Here is a 17,533-nt window from a genome sequence, read left to right as displayed (position 1 = left end):
GTGCTCACGATGTGGCGTCAGGGCTCTACTGACTTGATCAACTCCACCACTGGCATTCTGTTTCCTCTCTCCTTCCAGAATTTGGTGGGATGCCTGCTTCTGCACTAAATGACTTTAGCCCCCCGGGGACTGGCAGGCTGGGGGCTGTCCCCTTACCTTCTTCAGCAGGGCGACCATGCCTTTGCACCACGTGGAGGAGTAGTGGACACGCTCCACCTTGAACATGTTGAGGATCTCATCAATGGGCGTGGCCGAGTGGATTTCATACGGTCTCTGCAACCAAAGGACCAGAGAGGGAATCAGAGAGAGGGCCAACTGGAAGACGCCGCCCACGTGGTTAAACCTGTATATTTACAAGGGGGTGGTTTATTCTTTCCCTTTAGGGAACAGTGGGTGTTCCTCTTTCACGGCAGAGCAGGTGGCCCAGACCCACGTGCCAACAGGGATTAGACCTGTAGGGTAGTGCCCGAACCCGGCAGGTGGGTGCTCTGTTATGGCCACAGGAGGTTAAATGACTTGGCGAGGTCACATAGCCACTAAGTGACAAAGGCAGGATCCGCATCCAACAGCCTAACTCCCGAGTCCCGACTCCAGGCTTGGGGGTGGGGTGGCTCTCATCATCCACTGGACTCCCAGCCTCACCTCCGGTCGAAATCCCTGCCTGCCGGTGGGCCTCACCTCCACCTTTCCCTGTGCTGGCTGAACCAGCTGGGAGTGAGCGGGCTGGAATCACCCAGGTCTGGGTCTGGTGGGGTGGATGGATGTGGGGAGGCAGGGCTTCTATCTACCACTCTCCCCCTGCACCACCCCGACAGTGAGGAGGCATAACTCTGTTCTCCGACTGGCCAGCTCAGCAGAGCATTAACCCTCCTGACTTGTTTTCCAAACATTGCCCTGGGCAGTTTGTTCCTTCTAAGAACCTCTCAAGACCTGGAACTTGGTTAGTCTTTCTTGAGTGGGACTCTGGGGACATGGCTGGGACAGTGTCTGAACATCAGCTCACTCCCTCTGCCTCGGCCCCCTCCCAATTCCCTCCCCTTCTTTACCCTCCCCCCAGCTTCATGGGCCAAGATGCTCTGAGGTTTGCATACGGTCAAAGGCTCAGGGCTGGCATCGGCAGTCACTTCGGAGCACGGGTGGTGTAACAACTAGACAAACCGAGAGCAAGGAGCTCATCGCCGTCCCCGTGAACCTGACTGCTGTGGGATTCCTGTAGGGGTGGGGTCCTTGAAGGTGGGCCCCGGCCGTCCAGCAGACCTCAGAGCCCAGTGACGGGCATGATGAGCCTGTCCATCCACAAACACTGACTAGAGACCGGCTGTGGGTCAGAGCCCGTACTGGGCTCACAGGGTGTGGGCTCCAATCCCGTGGAACTTGAATTCCCACGGGGCTGCTGCCACTAGGAGCCGCCAGCCAAGAAGGTGAGGGGGTCCTGAGCCCTGGGTGCATGACCGTTCCCTGGAACGTCTTTATCTTCACCAAACGGGGCTCCCCTGGGGAACACGCCTGCCCACGGGAGCGTGCCCGTGACTTGCGATGTGTCCACCCAGAAGGGCACCTCCTCCGGACTGGCTGCCTCCTCTTTCATCTGCCAATCAAGCTGGGAACTCTCCCTTTTGCCCTGTAACATGTAGATCAAAAGCAAAACCTGGGGCTGCCTAGAAAGGCCGGCTACCTAGATGTGCTAACATTATTTACCGTATGTCTTCAAACACTGTCTTCCAATTTAATGGGAAGTGGAGGATAGTTCCAGTAATGGGCGTTTCAGAATTTCCTCCCGAGGCTGCCTCTACCTTTGCCCCCATAACGGCTACCATGATTAGAAGTCGCAGGAATGAGCATTAACTGAGAGCGGAGATGTCAGTTTCTGGGCGGTTCAGGATCGCTTCTTCCCATCTTTTTGCCTTTGGAGAAAACCATGCCTCCCACCCTGTCCCAGCCGCACCTGGAAAACCAGCTGCTGGAGGCTGGAGGACCTCAGGCGATGGAGCACTCCCACCTCTGCATCTTAGGAGTCGGGACACTGAGGCTGCGAGACGCACGGGGACCTTGCCGCGTCCCACAGAGATGCAGGATCTCCTTTGCCGCTCTTTCCTCGATGCCACCAGAGCTCACCATGCCGAGTGCCCAACCGGAGAACCAGCCAGCGACAAGCGTGATCCATCTGCCTCGCCACCCGACCTCCAAGCCGGCCACTCTCTAGCTCTGTCCTTCTCTCCACTTCTGGAGGGAGCCAGACCAATAATAATGGTAACCCCGACAAGCCACGAGGCCAACACAGCAGTTAAATACGTTCCCAGCTAAGCGCGGAACACCGTGCGCAGAATACACTCAGCGGCTTTAGGTTCAGCCTTCGTCCGTTCGGACGGCTGTAGAGAAACCCAGCTCCCTCTACAAGGATATTGGCAAATACTCAGATCGATATTCCATCTGCTTGGGGTAAAGAATTCTATGGAAGCTTAGTTCGCACGCACCGGCCTTAGGATGTGTTGACTCCGGAAAGCAAGTGGCATTTCTAAGGTAAAGCAATCACGTGAACCACTGGCGAAAGTGATTTTCGCAGCGGGACACCGGACAGACTCATTGTGGAGCGGATGTGTGTCTCCATTCCAGAACCCCCGGTTTACAGAAAACCCCAATTGACCGAGAAGTGGAAGGGGGGGAACAGAATTGTTGCAGACTTGTTATTTGGACAGCCAGAGCTGAGCTGGGCTTTGGGGACCGTCCAATCCGATGTGTGTGTGTGTGTGTGTGTGTGTGTCCCCCACACCTCTTCCCTCCAGATCTCAAACGCGGAACAGATGAAAGCAAAGAACAGGTCCTCGGGCTATGAAACGTCCAAAGCCAGAGACATCACGTCCCCCTCCTCAGAACTGTTGAACTACCTGTGCTGGGTGCCAGAGGCCCAGGAAACGCGGCCTGAAAACCACGCGACAACCCCCGCTCCTTCCCCTCCCTTAATGGAGACGTAAAACCTGGAGAGTGAGGTCACAGAGTCTGTTTCCTCCCAGGTCCTGACTCCTGGCACAGTGCTCTCTCTGCTTTACCAAGGGACAAGACGTCAGCGTTCAACCCCAGGACCACCTCCCTCCTTCCGTCAGGTTCACGTGCCAATAATTCCCTGGTTCTGTGGTCGAGCCTGCCCGTCCCGCGTACCCCAAGTTCTTTAGTTCTGCGCCCCGCCCTCCAGGGGAGCTCCACACACCCTCCCTCTTTATTCATCCCCTCTCTGCACCCCCAACCTTCTCTCTCTACCCGGCCGCAGGGAGAAGTGCTGACTGGGGTCAAAGACAAGGTCAGGGAGGTGGTTGGGATGGCACCACGGGGGGGTTTGGGGGCTCACCCTTTGTCCACATCGAGAGCCCCGCTCCGTGCCATGCAGTGCATGTGGGGCCTCATTCGGTCCCGGTTACTACACGGCAGAGGTTCGCAAACAGGAGCGATTTAAATTGGCTGATGTTTGGAGATATTTTGGGTTGTCGTGAGGCAGAGGGGAGGTTTCTGCCGGCCTCTGGTAGGTGGAGGCCCGGGGTGCTCCTGAACGTCCTGCGCTGCCCAGGACGGCCCCCACCACAAAGCATTCCCGGCCCCCCAGCATCCACAGTGCCAAAGTCGAGGAACCCTGTCCCCTCATCCGATAGATGAGAAACGGGCTCACCGCCGATCGTTCAGAGACTGCGCGGCGAAGCCGGGAGGTGAGCCCAGCAACATGTGATTCTGAAGGACACCCTCGCTCAACCGTTGTGCTGACGCGGCCACAGACAGCACCATGATGCCTACAGGGTGAAGCCCAGTGCCTCCGGCTGTTCTCGGGGTCTTTTACGGGCCGTCCTCTGACCGTCCTGACTGCTGGTCAGTCAGAGATGTTCGCTGTGTCCACCTCAGCGGCCCTTCCCCATCTATACTCACACTGTTCCCTCCAGCGGCTCCTATGTGACCCGGCCTAAGCGTCTGCTCCCTCACACACTCTCCCACGCTCCTCTGAGCAAGTCCTAGCACTTTATCTTCATCGACCTGTCTCTGGAGCATACTTATTTGATAATCAGCAAGCTTCCTGGGTGCCAGACGCTGCGTGTGCTCTGCCCACGTTTTCTCACGTCATCCCCGCCGTGACCCTGTGGGTGGGCCTCATAATCCCCATTTGATGAAGGAGGAAGCTGGGACTCAGAGGAGCCAAGTGACCAAGCCGGAATCAGAGCACCGAGGCGCCTAGAGTGGGGAAGGGACGCGGACCTCTGCTCCCCAGGCCCCTGGGCCTTCCCCACGGGGCTCACCAACCAGGCGGGACCCAGCCTCCAGCTGTAAAGGGGCTGAGTCAGAGAGGACGCAGGCCTGCTGCTGGCAGCCCCCCCCCCCCCCCCCCCCCCCGGCCCCTGGGGCAGGAATCACAGCAAGAAGCAGACTGTTGTTGACATTCATCAGGCACATGCAGGGTAATTTGCATCATCGGAATGACTTAATTCTCAAAGCGACCCTGTTGGGTAGATATTATTAATTTCTTTTTTCCCAGTTGAGACATGAGGATTCTAAGCACCCGATCTGTTTATTGGCTTTGGTTAAGATCACAGACGAGGCACCTGGCAGGGCCAGGGTGTGACCCTGTGAATTCCTCTAGGATCCTCTTTGTCTGCTAGGACAAAGCAGCTTTCAGGTGGGTGAGAGGAAACACTTTCTAGCCTTGCAAGCTGTCAAAAAATGAAACCGGTTCTATGAGCTCCCTGGATGCAGAGGGGAATCAGCCCTTAGGTGGTAATCACCTGTCAGGGATGCCTGGGGACATCGGCCATGCTGAGATCCCCAGTCCCTTCTCTGAGCCTGTGGGCAGGAAACCTCCTTCTCACACCTCTCCTCCCCCTGTTCTAATCAGAGGGTGTGCTCACCGTCTGGGGTGACCAAGGTGCCTGTGCTCTAAGAGGGTGACACTTTCTTGGTCTCTCTTTCACTTAGCGCGCCTGCGGGGTGAGGACTGGGATCAGGCTGAGAGAGCCTCTTTATGACCCTGGTCCAGGCTGCAAGATCCAACCAGGCTCCCGGATGCTCTGCATTTAGGCAGAGAATGACACTTGATTATTGACACTCGATTCCTGGGCTCTCCCTACAGAGCACTGGGGGAGAGACAGCTGTTTCCCAGGTTGGGTCTAGAGTATTTCTGGGTCCCTAGCCAGCAGACTGTATTGGTCTTATCCATTTCCCACCCACATATCTCATCCTTTCCAGCTCTAAGATCGGAGAGCACACACCGGAAAGTTCCCATCATGACTTCCATCTTTTGGAGGTGAAAAACTCCCTGGCTTTGGAGGCCATCAAGGAACAAACAGGTGGATAATGACAGTGTCACTGACACTGACACAGTGTTGGAATTTGAGAAGGAAGGACAACCCCTATGTTTACACACCCCAGAGGTAAACTTAGGAGTGTTTTCTGGGATAGCTTTTTTTACTAAATGTGATTGTTTCCGGTATGAAAAACAGAGAGCCAAACAAAGCTGTAATCATCAAGACAGTATGGTATTGGCACAAAAACAGACACATAGACCAATGGAATAGAATAGAAACCCCAGAACTAGACCCACAAACGTATGGCCAACTCATCTTTGACAAAGCAGGAAAGAACATCAAATGGAAAAAAGTCTCTTTAACGAATGGTGCTGGGAGAACTGGACAGCAACATGCAGAAGATTGAAACTAGACCACTTTCTCACACCATTCACAAAAATAAACTCAAAATGGATAAAGGACCTGAATGTGAGACAGGAAACCATCAAAACCCTAGAGGAGAAAGCAGGAAAAGACCTCTCTGACCTCAGCCGTAGCAATCTCTTACTCGACACATCCCCAGAGGCAAGGGAATTAAAAGCAAAAATGAACTACTGGGACCTTATGAAGATAAAAAGCTTCTGCACAGCAAAGGAAACAACCAACAAAACTAAAAGGCAACCAACGGAATGGGAAAAGATATTTGCAAATGACATATCGGACAAAGGGCTAGTATCCAAAATCTATAAAGAGCTCACCAAACTCCACACCCGAAAAACAAATAACCCAGTGAAGAAATGGGCAGAAAACATGAATAGACACTTCTCTAAAGAAGACATCCGGATGGCCAACAGGCGCATGAAAAGATGCTCAATGTCACTCCTCATCAGGGAAATACAAATCAAAACCACACTGAAATATCACCTCACACCAGTCAGAGTGGCCAAAATGAACCAATCAGGAGACTATAGATGCTGGAGAGGATGTGGAAAAATGGGAACCCTCTTGCACTGCTGGTGGGAATGCAAACTGGTGCAGCCACTCTGGAAAACAGTGTGGAGGCTCCTCAAAAAATTAAAAATAGACCTACCCTATGACCCAGCAATAGCACTGCTAGGAATTTACCCAAGGAATACAGGAGTACTGATTCATAGGGGCACTTGTACCCCAATGTTTATAGCAGCACTCTCAACAATAGCCAAATTATGGAAAGAGCCTAAATGTCCATCAACTGATGCATGGATAAAGAAATTGTGGTTTATATACACAATGGAGTACTACGTGGCAATGAGAAAGAACGAAATATGGCCCTTTGTAGCAACGTGGATGGAACTGGAGAGTGTGATGCTAAGTGAAATAAGCCATACAGAGAAAGACAGATACCATATGGTTTCACTCTTATGTGGATCCTGAGAAACTTAACAGAAACCCATGGGGGAGGGGAAGGAAAAAAAAAAAAGAGGTTAGAGTGGAAGAGAGTCAAAGCATAAGAAGACTCTTAAAAACTGAGAACAAACTGAGGGTTGATGGGGGGTGGGAGGGAGGGGAGGGTGGGTGATGGGTATTGAGGAGGGCACCTTTTGGGAAGAGCACTGGGTGTTGTATGGAAACCAATTTGACAATAAAGTTCATATTAAATAAATAAATAAATAAATAAATAAATAAATAAATAAATAAAAATGGAAAAAGAAAAAAGAAAAAAAAGAAAAACAGCCGAGTATTTGCAAAACCTGTCCAAGGTGAAGCCAGACCAAGACATCTGTGAGAAAGGTTTACACGAGCACATAACAGGTGTCCTTTCACTGAACCAACCACTCTGTCCCCGTGCCGAAGGCTCCAATCCCACTGTGTGCCTGTCCTTCTTCTCCTGAACATGGCATTTGAATCTCTGAGTAGAAAACTCAGTCGAATTAAAAGTGACACAATTCATTTTGGAACCAGCAAGAGCCACTCTATCCTTGGGCCTTTTTGTCAAGTCCTCATCTTTGACTGTTCTGACCCGTGAGGAAGGACAGATGTTAAACAAAAATGAAAACAAAAAGAAAAACAACAAAAAAACCCCACGGGCCCAAAATGTCGTCACTTAGAAAACGATAAAGCCAATTACATCTGCAAATGTACCCGACTGATTTTTATTTAACACAGACAATGGACTTTCCGCTGGTGAACACCCAGTCATGCCTGGGGCAACCGCTCACCCAGGGTATCTGCGTGACTGAGGATATCAGACAAATAGCATCTGAAGGATGCCTGTGTCCTGTGGTCATACAGCGTTAGGGACTCTCAATGAAACCAGCACCAACGAAACCGGCAGATGACCAAGGAACCACCCAAGAATAAGATGGATTTTTTTCATTCAGTGCCTGAGAAAACTAACAAGTTCATATATATTCACATATATATTTTTTAAATTCTAGACACATCACATGTAGTAATTATGTTTTTGAGGCATTCAGAGGAGGTCACTGAGATCGGGACCACACAATAGTCGCTTAAACTACAGGATGGAAAATAATAATATTTGCATTCCCATGGCTTTGACAGCTTGCAAACTGCTCTCATCCTTCCTTCCTTCCTTCCTTCCTTCCTTCCTTCCTTCCTTCCTTCCTTCCTTCTTCCTCCCTCCCTCTCTCCCTCCCTTCCTTCCTTCCTTCCTTCCTTCCTTCCTTCCTTCCTTCCTCACCCTGTATCACACACACTGGTGCCCCCTGCCTTCGGGGAGTGCACTTCCGCTGGCCTGGATGTGCGTGGACACAAATGACTGTGACGCACTGAAAATCGTGGCTCTGGGCAGGGACACTGTTGCTGGACAAGGCAAGTGACACGCAAATCCCAGGTCTCCTTCCGGCAGCGCCGAGAGACCCTGCGGTAACCGCAGCTCCATGAAACCGACCGAAGGCTGTTACCCCCCGTTGCACCCACAGGGAAACCAAGGTCAAGGGGCATTGTTTGCAAACGATTCTTGTGCAGAGAACAAACGCCTCGAAACGAGCTCGTCATAATTCTTTCCGCCAAAATAAAAATGAGTTCTTAGTCGCCGTTACTTGTCTTTGGCTATCGCATTCAGTGAAATACAAACAAAAGTACGTACCAAACGCCCCGATTTTATGGGACATCTACCTCTGTGCTCAGGGCAGATACAGGGAAAACACATAAAGAGGAAAGGAACATGGCCTTATACTGAAAGAGCCTCGAAATGAGCTGGAGGGTCAGGCACGGATGCAGCGTCGTGGGATGAAAGACGGCAGCGTCTGAAACCACGATGCCGAGGTGCTCAGGGCATTCGAGCTGCTGGCCTTGACGGAAGATCTTCCCCGCTGGGACGTCCTTTTCCCGCCAGCAGAGTGAGGCGGCTGGACCAGGAGCTCGCTCGGGGCCCCTCTAATGCTCAGGGACCCCAGGCACACAGACGATCAGGACGGAGACCCGGGGCCTCTGACTCCTCACGCGTGCGCGCCTCCCCAGCCGAACGTCTGGCCGACAGCACCCCAGTCCGGGTGGACCTGAGCCCCTCCTCCCCGTGCTCCCCGTGCTCCCCGTGCAGGCACACATCTTACCCAGCCCCGCAGCAGCTCGTAGGCCGTGATACCCAGGGACCACCAGTCGACGGGGTATGAGTAGCCGGGGCCTCCCTCCACATACACCTGGAACACTTCTGGGGCTGCCAAAGACAGGACAAAGATGATGTCACTGTGCGTCACAGTTTATACTCACCAGCCCTCAGAGAGGGGACATGGGGACAGTAACCCAGCTTCTCGGAGGGCGGAGCCAGGACTCGGTCCACTGTGCCACATGGTTCCTGCCCTCTGTAAGCCACAAGCGGGCTCGAGAACAAGATTCAGGCATCCCCGGAAACACAGGTGTGTCCCCCGGGGAGGCACCCAAATGGGGTGCTCCGGAGCACCCAGGTGGCCCAGTCGGGGGAGCATCCGACTTCAGCTCAGGTCATGATCTCGCGGTCCGTGAGTTCGAGCCCCACATCGGGCTCTGTGCTGACAGCTCGGAGCCTGGGGCCTGCTTCGGATTCTGCGTCTCCCTCTCTCTCTGCCCCTCCCCTGCTCATGCTCTGTCTCTTAAAAATAAATAAACGTTAAAAAACATTTTTAAATAAAAGGAGTTTTCAAGAAACATTAAAAAAAATTAAAAACCAAATGGGGTGCACCAAGTGCGGGGTGGAGGCGGTCTGCTGGGGGGAGGTGGGTTGGGGGAGCGGGAATCCCAGGCAGCACGAACACGGGTGGGGTAAGATCTCAGCTAAGAGGAAGAAACTGCACCTTGACAAATGTCACTCTGCTTCTGGCACTGACGCCGGGTCAGGTATGCCGACAACCGGGGACGTTTAGGACCCTTTGAGTCTGCTGCCAATCTCAGGAAACCGTTTTAGTTTAGCATAGGTGGGATCTACGAGGACCTCCCCGAGTTGGAAAATCCAGAGACAGAAGGCAGATTGCGGGTGCCCCAGGCTGGGGGAGGGGCAGATGGGGGGTGACCACTGAATGGGTGTCCTCTGGGGGACACGAAGACGTTCTGGAACTAGACAGAGGTGGTGGCTGGGTGGTGCTGAGAATGTACTCCATGCCACAGAATTGCTCCTTTAAAACGGCGAGTTTTGGTCTGTGAATCGATCTCACCTCAGCTGAGCGAAAAGTGAAGGCTGGACGGCCGAGTGTGCTGGGCCCTGATTCTTATTCTTCAGGGCACTGCGGTGGTGCTGGGGGGTCCCTTGGCCCTGAGGCGCCCTGACGTGCCGAGTGGTGGGGTCATCTCACTGCCTCGCCCCAAAATCAACGAGGCCAGGAGGGCATCTATGCTCTGATTGCTCGTCTCGGCTTCCAGAAAAACTTTGGGAAATGTGGATCCTTTCCAGCAAATTAATTTGCAGACATAATTCCATTTTGCAGTCGTCACAGCAGCCGAAATCTGTCCCTTGGAACCACAATGTGCTGTGATTAAAGAGGTCGCGACTCAGTTTTCAGAATGGCCTTCAGTGAGCATGGGAATGGGGAGGGCTGGACGAGGCAGGCGACACGGACGCTGTGCCCTTGGGCTGCTGGACACCTGCCCCCAACCAGCCGCCACACACCGGCCGCCCCGGCGATGCTCTCCACTTGCTTCGTATCTTAGAGGGCACACTCACCCGCGGGTTCTCCTTTCCTCTTCACAAGAGCCCCCAGGGTCACGTTTGCATGGGGCCCATTTTACAGATGAGGCTCAGAGAGGGACGGAGGCGTGAAGGAAGTCCCACAGCCAGGAGGTGCAAAGCTGAGGTGTGCCTTATACACTGGCAGAATCCCTGTTTGAAGTAACGTTTGTATCGATTTTTCTTTAAGCACAAAAAGTCACTCAGCCTAAATTGGGGGGAGGCAGGACTGGGAATCTGAGCAAATGTCCCCTCAGGTTAGTTGAGCCTCACAAAGGAACTGATGTGGTGTGCTGGGAAACTGAAAGCAGGTCGGTGTGGCTGGAAAGGAGTTTAGCAAGTGACTTAAGCGTCTGTCTCAGTTTGGTGAAATGCGGATAATAAGAACGGTTTATTCATCGAGCCGTGATGAGGATTAAATAAGATACTATGTGCCAAGGGTTCAGCCCGATGCCTGGCTGGTCCAGAGGGAGCGCTCCGGAAATCTCGGGCATGGCTTGCATTGCTAGAATTGGCATTCAAATCTCTTCCCCCGTCACGCTTAGCCTCAACGCCGTCCACCCTGTCACCCCGAAGCCTGGGGGCCACCCTAAACTTCACCCTCATGATCTACTGGTCTCCAGACCCTGACTTGCACATTTTTAGCATCTTTGTGTCGGCCCGTTCTTTCCATTGTAGATCGACCTGCCTTCAGAGGTGGGGATCTTGCCTGTTCATTAGGCATCCTGTGAGCAGTTACTTGACTCCTTCGCAGGTGCTAGCACCGAGCTGTGCTCCTCTGTAACCCACTGGATCCGACCATGAGCCTGAGGCTGGGCTCCGATCTCGAGGGACTTCCTTCCCTGCCTCTCAGTCTGCGCACCTGGCCTCTTCTGTCTGTGCTGAGTGTTCTGGAACATCGTGCTGTCTGTGCGTTCCCAGGGCCTGCACAGCTCCTGGCCCAGCCCATGGGTGCAGTGAGTGCAGGAGGCAGGGACGCGCCCACGACTGCAGCGATGGCTGTGTGCACGGATGTGCTCCCCATAAATCCCTGACAGGTCCAGCAGCCCCAGCCCATTCAGAATTCAGGGTACAAGCAGCATTCCGTCCTGGCTGTCATGACCCATCAAGTGACAAATGTCTGTGGCCCGTGACTGCACTCCCAGAGACGGTGACATTCTTGCCTCCCGTGCACACTTGGGGCTGACGACACAACATGAAAAACATTTTTGTCATAGTCCACATGCCACCGAAATGAGCGCTTTGGTGGCCCGGAATCACAGTGCATCGAAGCGAGAGCATCGGGCAGGTATAAAGCTGGAGGTCAGGTTCGAGACTCCTCCCGAATGTGGATGGAGGAAAAAGAACAACCAGCTGTCCAGGGTCCAGGCCGAGGGTCTTATGATGCCCCAGGCACCCAGTGAGGCAGGTGCTATAATGATCTCCATTTTCAGAGGAGACAGGAGAGGCATGAAGGGGTGTGGTGGGTTGAATACTATCCCTCCAAAGCTATATCCAAGTGCTAACCTCTGGTACCTGTGAATGGGACTCTATTTGGAAGCAGCCTCTTTGCAGATATAATTAAGGATTCAAGATAAAATCATCTCAAGATAAATTGTAGGGCCCACGCTAAACCCAATTACTGACGTCCTTATAGGAGAGAAAAGAAGGGGGTTGGAGACACAGAGAGGGTCGTGGGAGCAGGCAGAGACTGGAGAGGCCACAAACCCAGGAACCCCTGGAGCCAATGGAGGCCAGAAGAGGCAAGGAAGGGTCCTCCCCTAGAGTCTCCCGAGGGAGCACAGCCCTGCTGACATCTTGGTAAGGATTTGGCCTCCAGAACGTCGAGGGAGTGACCTTCTCTTGTGTTTGTGTACTTTGTTGTACAGCCCAAGGAGATCACTAAGAGGGGCCATGGACTTGCCCCAGGCCATCTAGCTGGTGTGGCAGAGCTGGGCTTCGCCTCCCTCGGTCTTCTGACTCCAGAGTCCTTTCTCCTGTACTAAGGTGACTGCCAGGAGTTATGTGAGGACGGGTCCTGATGCTCCCTTATGCCTTCCTTCCCTCCCAGGGCCTGGCGCTCAGCCAAGTATACAGTAGGCATTTAATAATGCACATCCGTTGGCTCTTTCACCCCTGATGCCATAAAGCCGGACCATGCCTCAGAAGCAGAGATGGCTGGTGGCCTTAGAGTGTCAGCACGACAGAAGCGAAGGGTCCCTTGGAAACCACCTTGCATCGTCCCCTCCCTTTTGGAACTGGCCACAGGGCTTGAGGGGGAGGAATGGTTTGCCTCGGCCACCCCCTCGCTAGCCCTGCTGTTAAGTCTAGAACCCTGGTCCTGACTCCCAGGTTCAGGGGACGCACCACTGTAAGTTAAATTCCACCATCAGAGCCAGGTGACTCCACCAGGCACAGCTCCTGTACCCGCTTCCTCCTCTGTGTGGACTGACAGCCCTTGCTCAGATCTCCTGCAGCGGCCTCCCCACCAGTCCTCAGGCCTCCAGAGTCGTCTTCTCCAGTCTGTCCTTCTCAATTCTGACGGGGGAGTTGGCTTTCTGATCCGGGACGCAGGCCACGGTTGCACCCAGCTTAAAGGTCTCCCTGACCTCACGGCTGTTTTATGATCTGTGCTCCTGGGAATACCATCAGCTCCGCGTGAGGCGAAGACATTTTGGAGGAGGAAGGATGCTGAGGTCAAACGTGTCCGGGAAAAGACGAGGTTCAACCACGTTCCTTCCTGCTGGACTTCTCAGAGCCTTTAATGGGCTCATGTGCTTTACTGGCTCTCGAAGGGGACTAACTCAATAGCAAACGTGGCTTGGAAATTTGACCTGATCCTGGAGTCTTTTTTTAAGTTTTAGTGGAGCGAGACAAGGTACTAGGGCTGGGAACCTGTGCGGTTAGGTGAGCCGGACTTCTGGGGTCTGGCACTCAGGGTCCTTAGTGCTGCCCGGAGATCTTCTGACCTGTACCATGCCGCTGGGGTTGCCCACGCCACCCCGGCCTTCATCCGCACGCTGTTCGATGTTCCTAGAACTCCCCATCTGTCTGTCTGTCTCTTGCTCTCTCCCCTCACTCAGTAGGCTCTCTCACAAAGGGTGCAGCTCCAGAGACACCGCCTCCAGGAAGCTGTTAGGTACCAGATGCTGCAAAGTTCTTTACGTGCGTCCTGTACTCCTCAAAACACCTCTCTGGTATCATTCTTTCTTAGGATCCCCCCCCACCCCAGATTAGATTTGGTTTTCCTCTTCACCCCACCTTCCCCAGGCACCTCTCCATGACAACATTCCCACCCGCCATGCATTTTTGCTTATCTGTCTGCTTTTCCGGAGACTGGGAGCTCCCCGAGGGCAGGGCCTGTCACGGTCTCTGGCCTTGGTATTCCTGTATCTCGGGCGTGGAGAAGACATGTGGGAAGGGTGTGTTGACTGACCAAATAAAGGAACGATTATAATACAAACAGCAAACTATGTACCTTGCTATGTGCCAAGCACTGTTCTTTTTTTTTTTTTTTTTATGTTTATTTATTTTTGAGAGAGAGTGAGCAGGGAAGGGGCAGAGAGAGAGGGAGACAGAGAACCCCACGCAGCCTCTGTACTATCAGTGCGGAGCCCGACACGGGGCTGGGACTCATGAACCCTGAGATCATGACCTGAGCTGCCGAAATCAAGAATCAGACACTTAACCTACTGACCCACCCAGGCGCCGGGCCAAGCACTGTTCTAAGCTCTCAAGACATTGCTAATAAAAGCAGCTAATCTTTACGGAGCATTTGCTTGTACCAACAAGCCTTGTTTTATTTATTTTTTTTATTAAAAAAAATTTTTTAATGTCTATTTTTGAGACAGAGAGAGACAGAGCATGAGTGGGGGAGGGGCAGAGGGAGAGGGAGACACAGAATCTGAAACAGGCTCCAGGCTCCAAGCTGTCAGCACAGAGCCCGACGCGGGGCTTGAACTCACAGACCGCGAGATCATGACCTGAGTGGAGGTCGGACGCTCAACCAACTGAGCCACCCAGGCACCCCCAACAAGACTTGTTTTAGGAATTTGGCAAGGATAAAGTTATTTAATCTTCAAACAGCACAGAATTTGAGCTAGCTGCTGTTGAGTCTGGCTCAGGAAGGAATGGGATGGGTCAACGCTGCCACAGCCAGGACTGGGGTTTCCCTGGAGGACAGTGAGTGATGACAGCCCCGTGGAGGGGCAGCCCTGCCTCCCCGGAACAGCAAATGACAAACCAAGCAGGTGAGAGGAGTTGGTTATGACCTTGCCTAGAAAGGATGTCCAGGATCCAAAGTCTGAGTACCCCTATATTGGATTAGAGATGAACGGGGGTGCCTCTGCGGCTCAGTCGGTTAAGCATCTGATTCTTGGTTCCAGTTCAGGTCACGATCTCCCGGTGTGTGAGTTTGAGCCCTGCGTCAGGCTCCGTGCTGACCGCGCAGAGCCTGCTTGAGATTCTCTGTCTCCTTCTCTCTCTCTGCCTCTCTCCTGCTCTCATTCACTCACTCTCTCTCTCTCAAAATAAATAAACTTTTTTTTTTTTAAGAGATGAACGAAATTCCTCAAGTCCTTCTTGATTAAAACTTCTGGCAATGACCTGGTGGGGGAAGGGCCAACCCCGAATCTATTTTCAGCCATTGGAAGCGACACCTCTAACCACCATCGTGATGCACAAATCAGTCACGCAGAGCTTTCTAGGGTGCAAAGTTCCTTCACACGTTATCCCCACCCAGCCCCAAAGCACCCAAGCCACGAATGGAGAAACTGAGTGGGTAAAGGGGTAATTTCAGGGCCGTGGAGATGGTGAGTGGAAAAGCCCGGATGGGACCACCTCCCTACCACTTTCAGCCCAGGGCACAGTACAGCTGTTTGTTTATTACCATGAGCTGTGATTTTACGTACGACGCCGAGAGCTGCAATACTGATGTGGCCATTTATTGAACATCGACCACGCGCTATAAGTTCTTCAAGGTTTTTCACATAGATTATTTACTCCTCAGCAAAGCTAATATTTACAGGGCGTGAACTATGGTTTCACACTCCACTTGATCCTCGGAAGGGCCTTGGGAGGCAGCGCTATTAGGATCTTTAATCCTGGAAGCTGGGGTTTGGAGCAGTTAAGTAACAGGCCTGGGGGCACAGCCGGGAGACTCAGAGCCTTATCTGAACCCAGCATCCCCTCCCCCTTTCTCCGGGGTCATCCAGAACGATGATCGGAACCTTGCTGGGTCTCCCTCAAAATCCAGACATCTTCCACCAAATTACACCATGTCTATGCTGAAATATGCTGAAAATAAAAATAATCCACATGAGGGGCGCCTGGGTGGCTCAGTCGGTTAAGCGTCCGACTTCAGCTCAGGTCATCATCTCGCGGTTCGTGAGTTCAAGCCCCGCGTCAGGCATCTGTGCTGACAGCTCAGAGCATGGAGCCTGCTTCGGATTCTTTGTCTCCCTCTCTCTCTGACCCTCCCCCGTTCATACTCTGTCTCTCTGTCTCAAAAATAAATAAACGTTAAAAAAAAATTTAAAAATAAAAAAAAAATAATCCACATGCATACATCCACACGCATAACGTATACTTTCTATGTTTAAAATTTTTTTTTAATTTTTAAAAATGTTTATTTTTTGAGAGCGAGAGACAGAGCGTGAGTGGGAGAGGGGCAGAGAGAGAAGGGGGACACAGAATCCGCAGCAGGCTCCAGGCTCTGAGCTGTCAGCACAGAGCCCGACGTGGGGCTCGAACCCACAAACTGTGAGATCGGGACCTGAGCCAAGGTCAGATGCTCAACCGACTGAGCCACCCAGGTGCTGCTACTTTATGTGTTGTATATTCCAAAATCTCTACAAGGTCATTGCATTAAATCCGTTAATTCAACCGGGACTGAAACCAAGAGCGTTTATGAAGATCCTGGGATTCTATGTTTGAGGAAATTAGGGTTACAACTTCACCCGAAAGAAAAATAAATAAATGGTTCACCGTGAACCTGCATGTTGATAAAAAAGGACTTAAAATCCTCGAATCACCTTCCTTGGCAGCGTCTGTTTCCTTTCCTGTTACATCCCCAGGAGCTTTCACAAGCCCAGAGCGTGTTGCACACTCCATGAACACTTGTGAGAACACAAAGAAGCACGCTGGGCAGGCTTGGGGAGCCACGCAGCCCAGTGGCTCGGAAAGATCAGCCTCACCTCCCGCTAACATCTCCCCTTCCCCGGCAATGTTAACACGCATGTGGTGGGACCTGTCACCCCACGAGAACCACGCAGACTAAAAATATGGGAAAAAAAATACCATAACCTCCTACGTTATAATTATCACCCTGCTGGTTTAGCTTTGTGGGTATGGCTGAAGGCTTGGACTGCTGTCCTGGAGTGTAACACACCAGCCAATGTCCAGCCCACAAGCCGACGGGCTCCCGGGATCTGTTCCTAAACCTAACTGCCTCCTTGACTGGGAACATACAATTGCCACGTTTCTGCCAAGAGGGGATCTTTGCGGTAATTTCCTCCCTCCCCTACATTTTCTAGATGAAGGAGGTGAAGCCAGTTGGAGGAGTTCAGTGACTTCCAGTCCAGCTGGGACCAGAACCCAGGTGTCCTGCCCACTGGTCCTTTCTTCGTTGGCAAGACCCCGTCTCCAGCTTGGAGGTCCTGGCCGGTGGGATGGCCAGATCTGTGCAGCCAACTGCCTCCTGGACACCTCCACCTAGAGGTCCCACGGGCACTGCACACTCAACCCACCTGAGCAAGCTCTTTCCTCTCCAACTGCCCTCCTCCTGGGGTCTTAGCTCCAGCCCACGGTCGGCTCAGTTGCACGAGTCAGAACCGCAGAGTCCCCGGGCTCTGCGCCTCCTTCAGTCTCTGCTTCTGATCATTTGATTGGCTCAAGACTTGCCACTTTCTCTTCCAGAAACTTCCTCTCTACTCTGTTCTTGTTTTGTCTCTACAGGGACTGACCAGGGCCCCTCACCCACTCCAGCCTGGCATTCGAATCCCACCTCCACCTGAGTCAGTAGAACCAACGGAGCAGAGGGGTTAAAGGTGTGAGTATAGAAATTTTTCAGGCCTAACAATGAACCTCAGTTCCCACACTTATGGGTCCAGTGGCCTTGTACAAGCTACGTCACCTTGTATTTGTGCCTCAGCGTCCCTCA

General features: G+C 52.6%; 1 protein-coding gene across 7 annotated transcripts in view; it reads right to left on the bottom strand.

Annotated features, from left to right (window-relative positions):
• The window catches only part of STK32B (serine/threonine kinase 32B), a 397,674-nt gene that overhangs the window by 24,368 nt on the left and 355,773 nt on the right, over positions 1-17,533 (bottom strand). For all 7 annotated transcript variants that reach the window (XM_053901696.1, XM_019453728.2, XM_053901697.1 and 4 more), the window contains 2 exons: positions 8,813-8,916; positions 157-273 (listed from right to left, as the gene is read on the bottom strand). In XM_053901696.1, coding sequence (XP_053757671.1) covers positions 157-273; positions 8,813-8,916 — 221 coding nt within the window. The remainder of the gene's footprint in view (positions 1-156; positions 274-8,812; positions 8,917-17,533) is intronic.

Source organism: Panthera pardus, unplaced genomic scaffold (assembly GCF_024362965.1).
Source record: "Panthera pardus isolate Hobbes unplaced genomic scaffold, ASM2436296v1 HiC_scaffold_13, whole genome shotgun sequence".
Taxonomy (NCBI): domain Eukaryota; kingdom Metazoa; phylum Chordata; class Mammalia; order Carnivora; family Felidae; genus Panthera; species Panthera pardus.
This window is presented reverse-complemented; position numbering and strand designations above follow the sequence as displayed.